At 41.9% G+C, this 22109-nt stretch overlaps 1 protein-coding gene across 1 annotated transcript in view; it reads right to left on the bottom strand.

The window, feature by feature from the left end:
• IQCA1 (IQ motif containing with AAA domain 1) overlaps positions 1 to 22109 on the bottom strand; it is a 150433-nt gene that overhangs the window by 113542 nt on the left and 14782 nt on the right. Inside the window, exons 4-6 of the mRNA XM_032408149.1 lie at positions 21380 to 21571; positions 17585 to 17656; positions 2437 to 2642 (exon numbers count right to left, since the gene is read on the bottom strand). Coding sequence (XP_032264040.1) covers positions 2437 to 2642; positions 17585 to 17656; positions 21380 to 21571 — 470 coding nt within the window. The remainder of the gene's footprint in view (positions 1 to 2436; positions 2643 to 17584; positions 17657 to 21379; positions 21572 to 22109) is intronic.

Here is a 22109-nt window from a genome sequence, read left to right as displayed (position 1 = left end):
AGAGAGAGAGAGAGCGAGAGAGGGAACACAAGCTGGGGGAGTGGGAGAGGGAGAAGCAGGCTTCCCGCGGAGCAGGGAGCCCGATGCGGGCCTCGATCCCAGGACCCCGGGATCATGACCTGAGCCGAAGGCAGACGCTTAACGACTGAGCCACCCAGGCGCCCAATGCCATTACATTTTTAACAGCTTTATTGATGTATAATTGATATATATATAGAGACACATAAAGTGTAGAGTTTGATAAGTTCTGACTCTATACCCAGGAAACCACCACCAGAATGGGGAGTGGAAGGAACGTGATGGAGAAGGGAGGATGTATGTGCACATATATGCCTCCCTCTCTGCTAATAGCTTTATTGACCTGTTTATGATCATTACTGGCACAGAATTAATACAATCTCTAACTTTTCACTTTAAATATCTTTTCACTGGAAGTGTCCTGTTTTGCTATAACATATCCTTGACAAATAAGATATCAGAAGAAAAGCTCACAAATTTAATGAATTATGAATTTTTAAATATCATCCGTATTTTAAAATTGTATTTGTATAATAAAGGACAGAACTCCTCAATCAAAAGCAATTAATTGCTCTATCAAACATTCATAAAGTTTGTTATAAAACTTAAGTGTTGTTGAGGAAACAGTGTATTAGAATCCCATACAAAGTTACCACAAGAGGATTTATGATGGCTGAAATGTCTCTAAATCATTGTAAAAGTAACTGATACATATTTGATATCTATTGCTGCATTACATGTTACATCAGAACTTAGTAACAGAAACAACGAACGTTTATGTGGTCACTGTTTCTGTGGGGAGGGACCAGATGTGGCTGTGCTGGGGGCCCCTGCCTCAAGGTCTCCCAACAGGCTGCAAACCAAGCATCAGCCAGGGCTGCAGTCTCATCTGAAGGTTCCCCTGGGGGGACAATCCACGTCCAGTGTCATCACATGGCTGTGACCAGAAGTTAGTTCTTCCCAGGCTGCTGGAGCGAGGCCCTCGTTCCTTCCCTCATGGGCCTCTCCCCTGGACAGCTCACAACACGGCAGCTGACTTTTCTCTGAGCAGCGAGGCACAGAGCAAGAGAGACGGCAAGAGAGGCAGGCAAGAAGGCCGTGACCCCATCACTTCTGCCACTGTTTTTCCTTCAGAAGGGAAGTTTTAGGTCTAGATCACACTCAAGGGGAGGACATTACGAGGAACAAAAGGTGAGGTCACTGGAGGTCATCTCAGAGGTTGCTTGCCATGGGCATGAATATCGTTTAATGTCATTTGTTGAGATGAAGTTTGATTTTCTGTTGCTGACAGTTAAAATCTCCGGTTCTGATGAGCTAACTTAAGTGGGTGTCTGAGCATCTCTGAACCCAATGGGATGTGGCACAGTGCCCATTAAAGGGAACAGAGGCTGAGTCTGGCCTCCACGGCTCCTGGGACTGATCTCTACAATCTGCCCTCCTTTTCTCCCCTTCTTGAAATAAAATAGATTTTAAAACTGCTCTAACTAGGTTTTCTACAAAGTGTTTGTTCCCCTGTGTGGAAACTTCTGTGGTCCACAAGTGTCTGTGCTACTCTGTGTGCTTCTCTAAAAACGAATACCTTTCCACAACGCTCTTTTGGGAGCAAGCTTTAGATCACTACATTTCACTCAGAAGCATTAAAGAAGACACTTCATGCAGGAAGCCCTGGGGCCTTGTCCCCAGAACTGCTACCCCCCCATCACTTCAAGGAGGCCCAGGGCCTCCGTATCAGGTCACAGGGTAAGCAGCGGTCTCAGAGAATTCTGACAGAGCAGAGCTGTGATTGAGAATCTCGAGGCTCATGCACATGGAGAGGCAGGCCAGACCCCAGCGGGGAGGGCAGCAGGACCTTCTTGTGCCTGGACCCCTTGGCTTTCAGACAGATCTGGCCCATGAAACCCACCCGTGACGTTCAATTCCATGTGAACACAGGAGCATTATATGGACCTTATTTATTTATTTATTTAAAAGTATATTTTCAATGTTATATACTTATTATTTTATTTTTTTAGGAAGAGAGAGAGCCTGCAAGTGGGGTTGGGAGGGGCAGAGGGAGAGGAAGAGAGGGAATCTTAAGCAGGCTCCATGCCCAGGGCAAAGCCCGACATGGAGCTCGATCCCACAACCCCAAGATCATGACCTGAGCTGAAATCAAGAGTCAGATGCTTAACTGACTGAGCCACCCAGGCACCCCATTATATGGACCTTATTTTAAAAAAGCAAACACCAGCACAAAAAGCAATCTCATTTAAAAAAAATTAGTTCCTGAATTCTTAGCCTTGACATTTCACTCTTCTAAAGCGAAGCCCAAATCCCTATGAATCTATATGGATGTGCTTCTGTGCTTGAAAACATACAAGAGCCTCAACCCCTACAGAAGGGACTGTCAGGATATATCTCGGTGCGGCTCACATTTACCTGCATTCGATGAACCAATGCCGGATCTGGTCTTGAAGGTTCTCCTTGATGTCTGGACCTTCTATTAATTTCAGGTCATTCTTGATTGTAACCAAGGCTTCTTTGTAGTTCTCCTCATGCTTTATCTGGACCTCATTCCTTAGGGAGCTCACCTTTTCAGCCTGGATTACTGTAGCACTGACTTCATTAAACAGAGGAGGTGGCTTCTGAAAACACAAGCAAAAAGGTTTGAGATCATAAACGTTATCGTACTGGTGAAGGGCATCAGACGCTAATGAAGTACGTCAATATCTTTGATGCGGTCTTATCAAGGCCTACAACAAATACATACAGAGCGAAAGAACCAGATCTGGCAGGAAAATCTGAAGAAATGATTCACCACTATGGAGAGGAAAGATGGGGAACACTTTATACCATTTCCCAGAATCTGGGGGGCGGGAGTTAGCTTGAAAAATGCAGAGTCAAGAAACATTAAAAAAATAGAGTTCAAACTCCAGAAAGTGTTTCTGAATCTTCTTGGTTAATGGGAGAACAAAGAATACAGAGGGAGAAAGTACTTGAAGAAAGACTGATGAAAAGGTTGGGTGCTCTGATTTTAAGAAAAACTACCCCAAAATCAACTCTGCAAACATCTGTTCTATTGTTAAAGGCCTCCCAAGTAGGAATTCTCAGCTGACTCCAGACATTCACCCTGATTTTACATCTTTTTGTTAGAATGTTCTACTTCAAAATCTGCTGATTAGCAAGTCAACAGAAGTCTGGCTATTAAGCACCAATCAAATGCTCAGCACTGGTCTCTGTCATCTAACGTCTATGGGGGTTGCGGTAAGAGAAAATACAAAATCACTTTGAAGGGCGCCTGGGGGGCTAAGTCGGTCTAGCACACGACTCCTGATCTCAAGGTCATGAGTTCAAGCCCCAAGTTGGGTGGAGAGTCTACTTAAAAAAAAAGCCAAAAAACAACAAAACAAAACAAAACAACCCAAATCATTTTGAGACATAATTCCTGTCCTCCAGAATCTTTAAAGAAATGGAGTTGGCAAGAGAAGAGTAACGTACGACGTAGTAGCAAACAGTGTCAGATAACCTAGACCTTACAACATGGGTTTGGATGGAGATTTTGAACTAAAAGGGACTTGGAGAAGGAAAACATGTACGGGGCGGAGGTGCCCGGAATCCCACCTCTGCAAGCTGAAGGACTGTCTCCCTCACAAAGGATCCGAGCTCTATGCATTTCAAAGTCAGCCTCGGCCATTCAGCAAATAAAGGGCATATTCACTGGTGTGCTGGAGCCAGCCCATAATAGCTCATGAGAGCCAACTGACACATTTTCTAGAATTTTACAAGCGGTTGTTAAATATAGCCATTCTAAAATGCTAAACTGTAGAAACTTAGGGAGCAAATTATATTACAAAGTTCTCAAATCTCAAAACTCATCACTTCCTAATTATTTTGCTGGGTATTACTATATCATCTATGTTCTTGACATTATTGATGTCTGTTGTATCTCTATGGTGAAAATACTATATAATGGTATGCCAGAAGGCATATCTTCCCAACTGTGTTATTCTGCTTAGTAGCTTGACTGGGCGACAATGGGTATATTTACGTCATGGAAATTAGCAAATGCTATTTAAATTTAACCCTAAGTTGTTCTGATTTCTCTGTTTACTCTTCGTCTTTCTTGTGTTCAGTTTTCATTTTGCTGAAGCATGCACATGAGAGTAATCTTCAGAGTGCATACGTGCAACTGTGAACCTTCCAAGTACTTGCCTTTCCGAGGTGTTTCCTTGGGCCCCTCCCACCTGAATGGGAGTGTGGCAGCTTCCCTGGAGGAGACTTCTAGTATGCAGAGACCCCAGTGACCAGCTTGTTGGACACTGTTTTTCCTTGTGGATAAGCTGTTCTCCCTCCTGCTTTACACTCGGAGCTCTGAATGTTTATTGAAATGCGTCTAGGTGTGGGCAGGTCCTCACTCACCATATTCTCCCTTTGGTGGGTCCATTCAATATACAAAATTATGTCTTCAACTCTGAAAATTTCCCTTCTGTTATTTCCTTTTCCCCCATTTCTCTCTCTGCAACAAATATTAGATAAAACGCCAGGCCACCACATTAATCTTCTGCAACTCACTTTTCTCTTGTATGTTCCATCTCTCCTTGATCTATTTGTACTATGTTATAGGAGGTTCTTGAACTTTATCTTCCAGAACTCATTTGGTTTTCAGTTATGTCCATTTATTATTTGCATTTATTTAACATTTTAGGGGGGGTTATTGTTTTGCCTTTGGGGGCATGCTTTTTATTTCCCCATAATTCTTTCTTATTTTATTTTTGTTCCCTTCTTGTTTTTAGTAGTCATCTTGTTTGGGGAAATTTTTATAGAGGCAACATATCCTCAAATACACTGATGAGTAATTTTTTCCAAGTTTTCTTTTTTTTTTTCCTCTCAAAATTCTGGAGAGCTTAAAAAAACAGATTCCCAGTTTCATCCTGGGGGTGAGGAAACAGGAAGAAACTAGTAGTTTTTGAAAATCTTCAGGTGATTCTGATAATTATCCAGGTTTAGGGTTTGGTAACCTGTAGCCCACAAGTCAAACTTGACCCACGTGCATGTTTTTGTAAGTAAAGTTATACTGGATCATGGCCAAGCCCATTCATTTACATACTGTCTGTGGCTTTCACACTCCAAGGACAATGTGGAAAAGTTGTGGCAGAGACTGACAAAGAAGGAGAAGGGAGAGAGGGAGGAGGGGAGAGGAAAGGAGAGAGGGAGAGGGAGAGCGGGGAGGAGGAGGAGCTGTTTAATAGAAGACTCAAGAAGAAGATGCAGGTATCACTCTCGGCGTGAGTGCACGCTCACTCTACGGAAGTAATCCCTCAACCCTTACAGTAATCCGGCCAGGCTGGCGTTTGTAGAATATAAAGAAATGAACCGGAGAGGCTAATTAGCTTTCCCAAATTCACATAGCTGGCAAATGGCAGAGGCAGGAAACAACCCCTGGTTTATCTGATCTAAAGCCACGCTCTGGGGTTTGGGACAGAAGCCTATGTGCGAGTTGAGGCTCAGCCACCCGCTGCCTCTGTGATTTTGTAAAAGGATTGAGACTGGTGTGGCTCAGTTTCCTCCTCTATGTGAGGCCCTGCTCCAGAGCCTGGCACTGAGTGATGCTTCCGTGCATTTACTGCGGTTGTTATGGTGACTGTCACCATAACGTCAGGTGCACCAAAGTCTGAGCCCGTGAACCCAGGAGTGCTAGGAGTTACCGTACAAGGAAAATTTCAGGGATAAGAGAAAAACATCAAAGTTCATCTCAAAAGCTTTGAAACAAATACAGGACAAAATTCAAGTATAGGACATACATTTACAAAGGACATTAACAAAATTATACATTTCAATCAATTAACTGGAAAAAAAGATATTCTTAAAGACTCAATTGATGCCATATATTAAAATAGATTCAAAATGGCTGAAATAGGTAATTGTAACAAGTATGCATGCACACACACACACCCACACACCCACCCACACACACAATCTCCAAGAGATACCTATGACCGTCAACTAGAAACCACAATCGAGATGCCATTAGAATACAGCACCCACTTAACAACACAAAGTCCGTGAAAAAGATGAAAAAAATTACACATATAATACTTTGTTTGAGTTTAGTATAATGGAAATGTACAACTTTTATGGTAGAAAAAATGCTAAAACTGCTTTAAAAGTGAAACTAGAATGAAGATTATAGGATCACTTTAAAGAACAACGTTCACAACAAATGATCTAAATTCCCTCTCTATGCAGGCGCTCAAGGCATGACTATATTATGTATCTTGTGCCAAAATAAAGAGATAGAAATTTCCTTTATTTAATCATTTTAAAAAGTATCCAATTCTTATATCTTTCAGGTGATATTTTTTATTCCTAGTGTTTACATTTTAAACATATGAAGTGGGAGTTTATAATTTACAGAACAAGTTTTATTTGATCTCTGCAATGACAATTTTAAAGTTCATTGCTTTCATGAAGATGTTAAAATGGCTCGTTATTACAAATGACCCAAATTTCTTTGTCTGTAATGAATGTGCAAAATTGTTTTGAAGTTTTGCATTAATGTTCTGATTCTCTATCAACTAATCATATGGTATTGCTTCACCCCCAATTACTTTGTTCTTATGGTAATACACAGCAGATTTCTTTCACAGATGTACATGTATAAACTATATTGTAGCTGGTTTTTCCCCCTTTCATCCCTTAAAAATGAAGCAGTGAGTGGATGACTCTGATTTGGGTCTTGGCAATTGTTCAACACTACAGAGTGTTCCGCAAACTTCCTAGCGTTTCCATGATCTTTGAGTGGAGCAGAGAAATCTCTCAGCTCTCACTAGATTTTTGTAACAAGCCCAGTGGCCCGTGCTCTGTCCTCTGCGTTCTTCCTCTACGTTTCCTTACTGATGTTCACATCCATTTTGGAGGTAGAAATGAGGACGTGACTATCCCATTGAACAGATGAGGACACTGAGGATCATGCCTAAGTGGCTCTCCCAAGTCATTCTACGTTAATGAAGAAGCTAGCAATAAGGTTTCCCGATTCCTTCCGTTCTGTGTTTCTCCTATTACACCATGCTGTGCCGTTAATATGTGTGTATTCATGCATGTTTCTTGATATAGACTTTCTCTGACAAAAATACATTTGGGGTCATTTGTAGCTTCTTTCTCTAGTTGCTTTTGAATGTAAAGGTTATAATATATTTAGGTCCTATGTTAATGAGCAGCTTTTCCTTTGGGCTAAAACATCTTTTCCTCGTTAGCAACTTTGGTCATATGGAATTCAAATTTGTTAACTCACCGCATAAACAGCAACTCATTTAAAAATAAATTACGAATATTAAAGGGAAATAGAGAACATGATAATATACTATATATTGAAATACATCAGCTGTAGAATAATGCATCTTAATGAAGGCTTCCCATGTGAATAAACCATTATATTTACAAGCTTTCCACAGTTAATGACCTGGAACGGGATAGCGAAACCTACGTTTATAGCAAGGTCCTCTGTCAGCAAAAATATACATATTAATAATTGATGTTGCTGTAAAAATAGGACATCTGATGATGCTTCCCGGGTTTGTGGGGAAATAGGACTCCACGGTCCATTAACTTAAAATGCTTATCTAATGTTTGATGGGCTTTGTCTTTAAAAATCCTTGTTCAAATTAGTCAGATAAAATGGACATTTGTCCACATGAAAATCTGTTCAATTTATCAGTCACAAATACACTGGCTGATGAGTGATTTAATGCTGGCAGCGTTCTCTAGAAGCTCATTGTCTTGAGGGGGTTTTGCTTCCTCATGGTGCTTTGTTGTCACTGAAGGCAAAGTTGGAGCAGGGAGGGTAAGGAAAAGCATCTATTCCAAGCAAATGGCCGTCCTGTGAAGTCTCTGGCTGTCGTCAATGCAGAGATTAATTAGCCCCAGCGCCTCCCGAACACAGCGTGCACTGGTGTTCATTAGGAAGCATTTAGAGGCAGGCTCAGTCAGCTCCCCACTCCCCAAGAAGCCACAGGCTTCTTGCTCTAATTTTGCACATGGAGTGAATGTTTCATGCTGCGGAGAGGGGGCTGCTCTTCAGCTGATCCATTTCAAGATGGTGGGTGTGGTGTTCCTTAGTTTATGAAAATAAGCCATTTTGTTCCATCATTTCATTTAGAGTAACACATCTATATTTATATGTCTGCGTTTACACAAATATACCTACTTATAAAGATGAACCCGGCAGAAGAAGTGGGAAAAACTGTCTGCAGAGCCACAGGCAATGGTCTGCTTGGGCCCTCTGGTTATGGTAGGTCCTTATTTTAGGATGCCACCATTTTAGTGGGTGCAAAACTATTAAATAATAAAAATTTTTTTAGCCCGCAAGCCTAACTTCTGAAAATTGTTTAGTAATTTTAAGATTTGCTAAATTAGGAGCGGGGCCAAGAATGGTCAAGTTGAGTTTACAATTGATTAGTGATAGAAGCTTCATCAGCTACTTTTGTGTTTTACTCTCTTGGAATATTTTTTTAAAATAAACACTTGGATGATGGTACTTCTAGGTCATAAGGCACGATTTTAAGGGATTCACAAATTTTAACTAATTTCTTCCTCCTAATACCCTATGAGTAGGTGGCCCTACTATCTTCATTTTATAGGGGAGGAAGCTGAAGTACCGGAGGGTCAAGGCACTCGCCCAGTGTTGCACAGCCATGCCCGGGCGGACTGGGGCTTTGGCCCGTGGGGTCTATTTCTGGCATCTCTGCTCTGACCTTCTGTGGCTGGCTGGGTCTCTCCACTGGTAAGTTTCTTCTGGCTTAACCCATTTTGTCTGAAAGTGGTTTTTTTTTTTTAAGATTTTATTTATTTATTTGACAACAGAGAGAGAGAGAGCACACAAGCAGGGGGGAGCAGCAGAAGGAGAGGGAGAAGCAGGCTCTCCACTGATGTGGGGCTCAATCCCAGGACCCTGAGGTCATGACCTGAGCCAAAGGCAGACGCTCAACGACTGAGCCACCCAGGCGCCCCTGAAAATGGTGTGTTTTTTTACACGTACTATAGATCATACGTTTTAGAAACCGTGCATTTGTAATTTGATAGATATTGCTGATCTGCCCCGCAAAGATGTTACAGGATTTACTTACTCTCCCCCCAACAGTATAGGACAGAGCCTGTCTTTCCATCCTTTGCCAACATGGTGACATTGACCTTTTTGGTCTTAGCTAACTTAAATACGTAAAAAAAAACCCCTGGCAATTAGTAAGCATTTTTGAATCATGAATGATGTGAACATCTAAACCCATGATATTAAACCATTTGAAGAAAAGTAACAGCTAACGCTCACCTCGTGCTCACTGTGTGCAATGTGTCAGATGCTACTTTAAATGCTTTACAGACAGCAATTTCTTTAGGAATTAACACAAATCTATGCGAGAGGTGCTACGACCATTTCCATTTCGCCTATGTGGAAAACGCGGCACCCAGAAGTCAAATCACCACCCAAATTCCCCCAGCTAGGAAACGATAGGACCAGGATCTGAACGCAGACAGGCTGGCTCCAGTGATCATGGCCTTAACCACTCTACTTGCTACATTAACTGACTGTGTAATGGGCCCTAATCTAAGACAGATAAGGACGAACGTCCTGCCCTAGGATGTAGGTAAAGAAATCCTGGGATCAGGCGACAAAGGGAGGGTAAGGAAGATAATTCTTTTTGTCATGTAATTTCTGATGATCTGGGGACTTGGGACGAGAGTAAAGCAGAATCACAAGAGTAACAACTTAACATCAAACTGAAAGTTCCCAAGTAACTAAACTGTAAAATCCCATTTAATAGAAAACAGTGTCCTCCCTCAAGCTCGGATCTCCCTGCTCAGCCTAAGAGCCTTTCATGCACCCGTGTACCAAAGTCACTGCCTTTCCTGGTTTGTGAACTTTTTTCTGGTGCAACACACATACTGTGGGTGGTGGGTGGGCAGCACCTCCTGCCTTCGGGATCTTCAGAACTCCCCCCCACCCGCAGCTATCTGAGGTGACTTTGGATTAGACTCAGACCACATGAGCTGCTCCAGCTCCCCTGCTTTTGGAGATCCTACTTTTAACAGACTAATTTCAAGTTCATAAATCTGAGCAGCAAATAATGAAGGCCAAGAGAGTTCCATATTTGGAAATTGGTGGCATGTGTATTTTATGCAACAACTTATTTTGGAATATATTGTGTTTCGTTACACAGAAAAGTTATCACACTTCTTCACGATTCAGTTATTGTGACGGTGTACTGTAATTTTCCAAGAAGATCAATGTTGGCCATGATTCCTTGAAGGCATATCCTACCCTAAGCTCCGGGATAGGCCCTTTACCTGTAATCTCTCTTGAAGCTCTTCTAATAGCTCTGCGAAATAGGTAGCATCATCCTGCTCTTGCAGAAGAAGAAACTGAGGCTCAGAGGGGGGGTAAGTATGTTGCTCTAAGGACCTCCACTGACCCCCTCCATGGTAGAGCTGGGTGCACATTCCCAGCTGGCCACCCCACATGCCTGGTTCCTCATCAACATGGCGGAGCAAACCCTTCAAAGTTGGTCCCTGAAGACATGCCCTCATTTCTAAGATGCTGCCTCCCCCAGAGACACTTAGGAAACAACTCTTTTGCCTTTAAAAAGTAAAATAAAACTGAAACAAAGCAAAACAGAACCCCACATGTAATGGCAAATCCATGTTTTTGAGAATAAATTTATTTCTAGAAACAAACGTCATTTGAAGCCAACTACAATGAATAATACACACGACCACGCTGGATGACATGGGTTTTGGTTGGAACTAAAGTGTGACCATAAGGAGCACTTCATTTTGATTCTTCACTCATTTTGGCTTTGACAGCAGTTGCCAAAGAAGAGCCCATGACTAGGGAGGACACTGGAAGAACCACCTTCCCCAGGGGAGCCTTTGAGGGACCTGCCTTTTGGGAGCTCACTGGGTGCCCAAGCTCCAAAATAAGAAAGACCAAATTGACCAGCAAATGATGATAATATAGCTTGTTTGATGTTAGAATCTGAAGGTGAGCAGGGTTTTATGGTGCTTTGAGGACTTTGTTGACTCATTTCAAAGTGATGGTTCTTCCTCTTTAATAAGTGTCCCCCAGTGTTCTTTATTATAATGAAAACATTGCTAGCTCCAGGGTAACATAAAATATATGATGGGCATGACTGTAGGACAAATTATTTCAAAGAGATCCACAGAAGGAAATGTATTACATTCATTAAGTTTCCTTCCACTCGATCCACTCCATTGGCTCTGCCAATTAAAATAACTGCACATGAATTTTTAGAGTGCTATTTATTTTCCTTTGTAGATTTTAGAATATAAATATTTAAAATGGCAATATCAAAAAAATAATTTGTATGACAATGGTAAAGGAAACATTTGGTCAGGGATGGGAGGCATAATGATGTCTCTTGCTCTTATTCTGGTTTCAGTTATTAAATACCTGGAAACACACCAAGCTTCCCCAAACATACAAATACTGTTTTGATCAGATAAGTCAATGGTTTATTCATTGGCATGATGTAATAACATGAAATAATGGAAAAGTAAAATTTTAAAATGAGTGGACAATATCTTCATTAGTGACGTAGTGGGAAGTAGATTCAATTGAAAACATTTCTTGGATTTGGGATAATGGATTTTTATGGTTATCAGCCAGAGAACAGAAGATACCATTCTTTTAAGAACTGAATCCATATATTTCTCAATGGTGTAAAATTTCAATAGAACACACACTAGTAGGACAAGACATACTTGGAAAAAAAAAGGCAAACCGAAGAAAGTTACGTTTAACACAAAACAGGTAAGTTGGTCTCTTTATAGTATCCAAACTCTGTACTGCTGAAAAATTAATACAGACTTCTTTGATTTGAGCTGAGTAGATACAAACTCCAAAGTAAAACAGAAAAATTACAGTAATAAACATGTAATTCTATCTTTGTGTGCTATCAGTGTAAATAATTAAGACTTCAGGATGAAGAAGAGCGCTGGGCCATTCCCAGGTTTCTGGAATGCTACATGTAGTAGATGTTCAGTAAATGTATGCTGAATTAAATGAAAAGGAAATAGTTGAATCAAACTATTAACATAAAATTTCGTGTCAAACTTAGATGATCTTAGATTGAATCTTTTGACTGCTAGTTTAGTCTTGAAACTACAAAGTGGAGTAAACCATTGTGTTTATCATGACATCTTGCATCTATTTGCCTCTGATGGGTGGGACAGAGAAACAAATTTGTGTCATTGTCTATCTCCCCATCCGAAGGCACTAAATGGTGTGGAGATTTCAGGAGAAAAAAACTGATATGATTCTACAGCCATTTGCTTTCATTTTAAATGTGTACTTTCTTCCAGTTATTGCAGTAAAATTTAAGCATATTGGAAAATACACATACAGACAGAAAAAAATCTTCTGAAGTCCCCACATTAAAAAAAAGAGTGCTATTTGAATGTGGTATCTTTTCTTTCTTTAGCATGTGCATAGATGTGTGAATATATTTAGTTGAAATCATATTCTATGTATAATGCTACACCTTGAATTTTCACTTCGAGCATTTTCATGTCATCAAAAATTAGTCATGAACATGCTTTTCCATGGTGATACACTACGGCATTAATGTAGGTCCACCAGGACTTATGGAACTACGTCCCTACTCTGATGGGTTTTATCCCCAATTTTTCATTATTAAAAAGAACACTGTAGGAAACTCCCATGCACATAAATCTCTATTTCTGATGATTTCCTTAAGACAGAAATAGAGCGTGGGGGCGAAGAGATTTAAATATGTTAACGAACTTGGGGCACCTTGCTCACGGTCTTTTAGAAAGGCCGAGTTGATGTAACTCATGTAGGAGAAACAGCATCTCCTCTCACTCTTGTCAATAATCACAACTTGAAAAAACTTTTTTTGTTTGCTTATAAGATAGAAAGAACTTACCCTATTCTCACCAATTCTAAGATGCATAGTTTTCTTAGTTTAATGTATCTGAAAATAGGGATGGATGTGTCTTACAATCAAGGTTGTGTTTTGGCTTATTTGACAGTATCTTCTTGTAAAAATCATGATGCATCTTACAATCGATGACATCAGGATTCAAGGAAACACAGTATCTCCTCTAATTTTTAATTTGTATTTTTTGACCACTATTCATGATTCTTATAGAACCACTTCAGTATACATTTCAATGTCCTGGTGAATTAAAAAATATATATATATAATCGTGGTAAAAAAGCCATAACAAAATTTATCACCTTGGTCATTTTTGAAGATACAGTTCTGTAGTGTTAAGGATATTCACATTGTTGTGAAACAGATCTATAGAACTTTTTAATTTTGTAAAACCGAAACTCCATGCCCACTGGGCAACATCTGCCCTCTCCCCCTCCCTCAGCCCCTGGCAGCCACTGTTCTATTCTGTTTCTCTGAGTTTGACGACTCTGGGTGCCTCAGATAAGTGCAATTACATGGTAGTTATCTTTTTGTGACTGCTTATTTTACTTAACATAATGTCCTCAGGTTTGCCCATGCTATAGCATGCAACAGGATTTCCTTCTTCTTTTTTTTAAAGATTTTACTTATTTGGCAGAGAGAGAGAGAGAGAGCAGAAGCAGGAGGAGGAGCAGAGGGAGAGGGAGAAGCAGACTCCCCGTTGAGCAGGGAGCCTGATGTGGGGCTCGATCTCAGGACCCCAGAATCATGACCTGAGCCGAAGGTAGACTCTTAACTGATGGAGCCACCCAGGTGCCCCAGGATTTCCTTCTTTTTATGACTAAATAATATGCCACCCAGCAAATGTGTTAAATCATAAAAATCTCCCGGGCGCCTGGTGGCTCAGTTGGTTAAGTGTCTGACTCTTAATTTCAGCTCAGGTCTTGATCTCAGGGTCATGAGTTCCAGCCCTGCCTTAGGCTCTGCACTGGGCTTGGAGCCTACTTAATATATAGATATATTTATAATCTGCGATAGCTGGAAGAGACCACTTGCCCACGTGGCTCTCACAGCGTGCCCCAACAACGGCACGGTACAGGACGGGCTGCAGTCCGTAAGGGTCTCAATCCCCAAAATAAATGTTGACTTATCTTTTCTTGAAGATCAAAGGGAAATCAAGAATGTAGGTGATCAAGATCAAGGTGTTTCTTAAACCATATAGGCATACTCAGGTATGATTTACCATATTTTTGTGACCAATAAAGGTGGGCCGTCACAACTGAGACTTTATAAACACATGCAGCGGTCCCATGCCCCTTCACCGGGAGACTATGCTCTTCCAAGTGTCTGGAACATGGAGCTGAATTCCTTTCTCAAGCAAAATAATTCACATTTTAAATTCTGTGCTGACAACAGAGGTAGTGCCCCGAGGTCACAGCTGTGGGCGGAGTGGTCCAGGATGCGGGGCCGAAGGGAGATACAAGACATTCCAAGACCAGGTGTATTCGCCACACCATTTGTTATTCAGAATGTGCCATCATCAAATTGATGAAAGTGACATGAATGTGGGACTGAACTACATTTTTTCTATATTTAACAATATCACCGATAAGATCCTTTAATGTTTTTAAATCCTAAAATCTCAGAAAAGAACATCTAATATTTTTATACAAGAAGACCTGATGGGAAACCACAGTTTCAAGGGACATGTTTATGACTGATCACAGAACGACGGAGCTGACTGCCTCCCTGCTCTTGGATCAACCACACACTGGAGACCACTTGATTTCTCTAAAAGTGAGAAGATGAAGTGCAGTATTAGCAAATATAACTTACATAAAGAAAGAACAGAGTAATATAATGAAACCCACATCCTTACACTGGTTAAAAAAGTATAAATTACATTACTTTTTTTCACTTCTTACAGTATTCTCTGAGCGTATTAACTGTTACAAATAGAAAGAAAGGAAAAATCTTAAACCCTGATTTTTGTCCTATTGAGATACACATTTGATAAGAAGTACACAGATTGGGAAAAGGTATTTTGAATTGATATTATTTAATTTTAAAGTTTCTTTTTGTATTAGTTTCAGGGGGAGAATTTAGTGATTCATCAGTTGCATGTAACACCCAGTGCTCATTCCATCAAGTGCCCTCCTTAATACCCATCACACAGTGACCCCATCTTCCCACCCACCTCCCCTCCAGCAACCCTCAATTTGTTTCCTAGAGCTCAGCGTCTCTTACATGAAGTTTCAGTTAAAAAAGCTACAAATTATTTAAACCATGATTCCTATCTTTTTCCCCTCTGATAAAATTTTGAACATGTATTTTATTTAATTTTTTAGACATAAAATACACGTTGATTATAGAAAAATGCAAGAATAAGTAAAAGTATAAAAATAGGATCACATGTTCATACTTTACATTTTGCACCATACAGAGAAACTCTAAACATCACTTCTGAAGATATACAATGGGGTGTTTTAACTGTATGAACTGTTTCTGGGCATCAATCTACAATTATAAAACTACCCTGATATGAATATTTATATATTATAAATTTTGTTCACTTCCTTCTTTTTTTTTCAGCAAAGAAGTTGCAAAGGGTTGGGATTTCTGAGCAAACAGGCATAAGGGGTTTAACGTGTGTGATGAGACGAACTCTCCTCAGGCGGGTGGGCGCTCACTTAAACTCCCGCGAGCGGTCCCCGCGCTACCCTGGTCCCTGGGTCCTTGCCCAGACTGGGCATCCCCATTCCTGGTTCTCTTTTCTTTTATCAGCATAGATTTGTAAAGATGGTGTCGGCCTCTGTTTTGGAAGTGTGCTATCGTGTTGGCTCTTCCTTCCCCATCCCTCTGCCTCGCCCCTGCCTCGTCACCCCTGCCTCCCGGTGGAGCTCCCGGGCCTCTCTGTCCCTCCTTCCCTTCCTCCCAGTAAATGACCTGCGTGTCCAACTCCATCCTGGCCCCCACCTCTCACAGGACCCAAACGAACCCCGGCGCTCGGAAAACATTTCCAGCAATCGCTGCAGTGATTGGTTTATTGAGGTATTTTACCTCTTAGGTCTGTTTTGATATTCAGACTTCCCTAGATAATCTCTGTTCAGTATTTTCTAATTTGTGACCTTAGTCACTCATGATACTATCTAGTAGGTTTTTTTTTTTTTTTTTTTTTAACGTATTGGTGTCTGTGGTTATATACAACATATATGTGTTTTCTTTTCTTCTTTTAGCCTCACCAGAGTTTGGTTCCTGATCAGCATTTTCAAAGACTCGATCACTGTGTCTATCAACGTTATCGTGCGATGTTTTTATCCTGGCGTTAAACATGGAGCCCTGAATGATGTAGATCATTCCAACGCACCAATCAATGTGGTAACAGGCTTGCTTTTCCTTTAAATTGTAATGTCTTTTTAGAGAAAGTGAGCTGGTCAGGAAGCAAGGCTCCCCAGAATGGTCACCATCGGTGGTGGTAATTGGCTCTGAGAAGAGTTGGCATAGGGGGCTCGAGAGCTGCCTTCAAACCCTTGGAGGCTCGTCAGGCGACGGGGAAGCAGACACATTCTGAGTTGCCACGGGGGACAGAACCACAGCCAGGCTGCGGGACCTACAGGTGGGCAGGCTTTGCGTAAATGAAAGGAAGAAGCTTCTAAAATGGAACAGAATGGGCAGCCCTGGGAAGCAGGGGCTCTACGTTCAGGAGGCGCTCAGGCAGGGGACAAGCCAGACCTGCTCAGAGGCCTTTGGCTTGATGCTGCAGACAATGCAGAAAACTCCCTGAACAGATGGAGACTCTAAGATGGTTCCCACAGATCCCCACCTCCTGGTGTGCACCATGCTTGCTTCTAACCGATCTGAACAGGGCAAGGGTGACACACTCCACTTCAGTGGTCACTGCATGAGGTTGTAGGCATCCCCCCTCTCCCTCGCCAGCTCTGATGAAGCAAGTGGCCACATGGAAAGGCCCACCCGATGCGGAGCTGGGGGCCGCCTCCAGCAAACAACTGGCAAAATAAAACAGGCTTTCGGTCTGCAGCCCACGAGGAACTAAGTCCTGCCAACAAGCACACGAGCCTGGAAGTGGATTTTACCCCCTCTGGGCCTCCGATGACACCCGGCCCTCGGCCTTGCGAGATCCCGAGAGCAGACGACTCAGCTAAGCCCAGACCGCTGACCCACAGGGACACGTGATGAGTGTGTGTGCAAGCTGCTAAATGTGGTAATGTTGTCACACGGCAACGGACAACTAATACGTACCCTTTCAACTCTGATTCAGTGCTCACTGTGGAGATCACCCAAAAACAGCCAGCTATCTTGGGGCAAACCCATTCTCTTGACCACAAACGCTACCAGAGGGCAGAGCAGACATCACGAGGGAACGGCATACTGTGAGCAACTCATAGCTTGTTTCCACTTCTGGGGCGGTCCACGTACTCTAACAGAGATGTGTAAACGGACACGCGCCCACTCTGTGTGGCCCTCCCACCCCGGGGCACACTTCTGTACAGGACAGGCAATTCCATTCTCTTAAGTCACTGGTCATTTATTTTTCTCTCCTCTCTTTGCACAAAAACTCTCTAAGGGAGACATGAGTCTTAAGAAACCCACATGCATATCCTGTCTGCAAGAGGACTTACCATACCCAGGAATATCATCTCCTCCTCTCTCTGTTTCTCGGTTTTCTTACATTGATGGAAACCTCGCCAGACCTAAAAGCAAAGAAATGGTTACTTGTCTCATACATTAAAAAATTAAAGAGAACACCATCCTACCCTTTCTCCCATTTCAAACAGTATAATGACTACACAGTCAAGGCTGTGCATGCATGTGCGTTAATGGAGTATTTTTTCTTCTGTGATCACAGGCAAAAATTTTAAAGAAAGAACAAGTCACAGAAATGGCCTATTCACTGTTTGAGGACCCAACCATGGAGCCTTGTTCCAGCGCCGCCCTTCTGGACAAGTGGCGCCTGAGGCAGTCCCGTTCACCCACACTCGCCCAAGATCTAGAAGCAAATCAGCTAACCACACAGCCCACTGCTGGCCCAACGACAGCCTCTCCCCTGTCAGAATGGCTCTCATCCACAGGACAAGAGACAACAGGTGTTGGAGAGGATGCGGAGGAAGGGGAACCCTCGTGCACCGATGGGAATGCAAGCCGGCACAGCCACTGTGGAAACAGCATGGACGTTCCTCAGAAAGTTAAAAACAGAACTACCCTATGACCGAGCAATCCCACTTCTGGATACATATCTGAAGGAAATGATATCACTGTCTTGAAGAGATATCTACACCCTCATGTTCATCCCAGCATTATTGACAATAGATAAGACATGGCAACAACCCGTCAGTTGATGGATGAATGGATAAAAAAATGTGGTATATACACATAACGGAATATTATTCAGCCAAAAAAAGAAGGAAATCCTGACATTTGTAACAACATGCATGAATTTTGAGGGCAGCATGCTAAGTGAAAAAGGTCGTAGATAAAGACAACTACTATATCATCTCACTTAGATGTGGAATCTAAAATACCTCTAGAAACAGAGTAGATTTGGGATTGTCAGGAGCTGGGGGGTGAGGAAAATGGGTGAAAGTGGCCAAAAGGTACAAACTTCCAGTTTTCACAGACACATAGATCAATGGAACAGAATAGAGAGCCCAGAAATGGACCCTCAACTCTATGGTCAACTCATCTTTGACAAAGCAGGAAAGAATGTCCAATGGAAAAAAGACAGTCTCTTCAACAAATGGTGTTGGGAAAATTGGACAGCCACATGCAGAAGAATGAAACTGGACCATTTCCTTACACCACACACAAAAATAGACTCCAAATGGTTGAAAGACCTCAATGTGAGACAGGAGTCCATCAAAATCCTAAAGGAGAACACAGGCAGCAACCTCTTCGACCTCAGCCGCAGCAACTTCTTCCTAGAAACATCGCCAAAGGCAAGGGAAGCAAGGGCAAAAATGAACTATTGGGACTTCATCAAGATAAAAAGCTTTTGCACAGCAAAGGAAACAGTCAACAAAACCAAAAGACAACTGACAGAATGGGAGAAGATATTTGCAAATGACATATCAGATAAAGGGCTAGTATCCAAAATCTATAAAGAACTCATCAAACTCAACACCAAAAGAACAAAGAATCCAATCAAGAAATGGGCAGAAGACATGAACAGACATTTCTCCAAAGAAGACATCCAAATGGCCAACAGACACATGAAAAAGTGTTCAATATCGCTCGGCATCAGGGAAATCCAAATCAAAACCTCAATGAGATACCACCTCACACCAGTCAGAATGGCTAAAATTAACAAGTCAGGAAATGACAGATGTTGGCGGGGATGCGGAGAAAGGGGAACCCTCCTCCACTGTTGGTGGGAATGCAAGCTGGTGCAGCCACTCTGGAAAACAGTATGGAGGTTCCTCAAAAAGTTGAAAATAGAGCTACCATATGACCCAGCAATTGCACTACTGGGTATTTACCCCAAAGATACAAAAGTAGGGACCCGAAAGGCTACGTGCACCCCAATGTTTATAGCAGCAATGTCCACAATAGCCAAACTGTGGAAAGAGCCAAGATGTCCATCAACAGATGAATGGATAAAGAAGATGTGGTATATATATACAATGGAATATTATGCAGCCATCAAAAGGAATAAGATCTTGCCATTTGCAACGACGTGGATGGAACTGGAGGGTATTATGCTGAGCGAAATAAGTCAAACAGAGAAAGACATGTATCATATGACCTCACTGATATGAGGAATTCTTAATCTCAGGAAACAAACTGAGGGTTGCTGGAGTGGGGGGTGGGGTGGGAGGGATGGGGTGACTGGGTGATGGACACTGGGGAGGGTATGTGTTCTGGTAAGCGCTGTGAACTGTGCAAGACTGTTGAATCTCAGATCTGTACCTTTGAAACAAATAATGCAATATATGTTAAGAAAGAAAAAAAGAAGAAGAAGAATGTAGCAGGAGGGGAAGAATGAAGGGGGGGAAATCGGAGGGGGAGAAGAACCATGAGAGACTATGGACTCTGAAAACAAACTGAGGGTTCTAGAGGGGAGGGGGGTGGGAGGATGGGTTAGCCTGGTGATGGGTATTGAGGAGGGCACGTTCTGCATGGAGCACTGGGTGTTATGCACAAAGAATGAATCATGGAACACTATATCTAAAACTAATGATGTAATGTATGGGGATTAACATAACAATAAAAAAAATTAAAAAAAAAAAAAAACTTCCAGTTTTCAGATGAATGAGTTCTGGGGGGTCTACGCACAGCGTGGTGACTATAGCCAATGCCATGTTGTGTCCTTGAAAGCTGCTAAGAGAGTTGATCTAAAGTGCTCTCACTATAAAAACTGGTAATTACATGATGCCATGGATGTTTTAATTACGCTTACGGTGATAATTACTTTGCAATATATATGTCTATCTAATCATGACATCATACATCTCAAATGTGCACAATGTTTTATGTCCATAAAGGTAGGTGGGGCCGGGAGAGAAGAAATGGTTATAAGTCTCATTAGCGAGAGTCCCCTACCTGGGTGTCTTCAAGAGAAACTTCCAGAGTTCAGGAGTGTGGGGCTAGATCTAAGGGTGGTGCTTCATAGTTTTAAGAGAAAAATTGTCATTAAAATGTGGGGAAATAGAACATGGTCACGTCCAAGACTGGTACAACTCAGCTCTGAACTCAGATGCTTGTTTACAACTTCCTATCTTCACAGAAAGTTGAAAGGAAACAGTCTGTTATGGGTGCCTCCACTGCCCCCCCTCTCCATCCCCATTCAGAGCCCAGCAGGGATGGGGTCCTGACTCTCTGGCTGGGGTCTGTGTCCCGGTGCCTTCCTTCCCTCCCTTCTCATTCTCATTTGTCCCACAAGCCAGCTTCCGCATTTTCCTGCAAGCAACCTTAGCCTCCATTTGGGAACAGATGGGTGCAAACCCACAGTGCTCATCTGGGGAGGAAACCTCAGGCCCACTTCTAAAGGGAACACCGATGTCCTGGTGCTTAGTGACGGTCACTGGTATTGTGAACAGCACACACCTGCGCAAGCCAGCAGGTGTGGACCCTTGCTCCCTTTCTGTGGTTACGTGTGTATGTGAATACACACTGAGGATATAAATCCTCAATGAATTTTGAGCCACATTCTTTCCAACAATTATCAATGACCTTTAAAAATATCTGAACCAAATGCCCTGCATTTATACCTATTTATAATAAAATCTTAAAAAACACGACCAAGCTTAGTTAACGGTTTCTCCAGGGTAAGATAAAAAATCTCTCTGGAATTTAAAATCCAGCTCTATTCAAGGTAGGATTTTGGGATTTCGGGTTTCAGAGCTCACCCCTGGCCCTGGGGTGCATCTCTAGCTGTGTTAAGACACCTGTCCCCAGCTCCACGAGCACCACACGCGCACCTTCTGAATCTGCAGCGCGGCGGCTCCCACGTCGGCGACTTTCTCGCCAAGTATCTTGGCTTGCTTTGCTCTGTATTCTTGGAGGAAGATTTGCTTCATGAACATCGCTCTTAGGCGACCTTGCCGTGCTCTCTCAGCGATCTGGATTAGTCTAACAGCCTCTTCTAGGGGGATACCCTTTACGGTGTATTTCTGTGAAAACTTTCAAGTTAAATCAATGTTTAAACATGTTAACTCTATCAGTTGATCCCATATACATCATGTGCTTACTTCTAACACAACCTTGCTAGGAGTTCCCAAACTGTTGATAAAGAGTCTGATGGTGGTTTAATACTAACCATCTCACTCATTAATTATGTGAATTTTGATAACATGCCGTGGCTCTTGCTCTGGTCCCTGATTTAAGAAACCCCATAAGTTTTCCTCTACCATTCCGAACAAAATACCAATTAGTTCCACAATATTTTAGGTTGGCAGCAAATTATACCAGGAATGCCAATAAAATGGATTCAATAAAACTCAAAATTGCTATTCATGTTTTATTAACTTAATAGTAGAAACATATAAATTAAAAGCACATCTTTAATATGAGAACTTAAAATGTAAAATACACATGAGGTAAAATGCTGACTTCAAAATCCATTACAGGATTATCTAGTAAATATGAGTAATGTTAAAATCATTTTAAGAGTATTCAGTTTATATGTGAAATGTCTTCTAGAACTTACAA

This window comes from Phoca vitulina, unplaced genomic scaffold (genome assembly GCF_004348235.1).
Source record: "Phoca vitulina isolate PV1807 unplaced genomic scaffold, GSC_HSeal_1.0 scaffold1, whole genome shotgun sequence".
Taxonomy (NCBI): Eukaryota; Metazoa; Chordata; class Mammalia; order Carnivora; family Phocidae; genus Phoca; species Phoca vitulina.
This window is presented reverse-complemented; position numbering and strand designations above follow the sequence as displayed.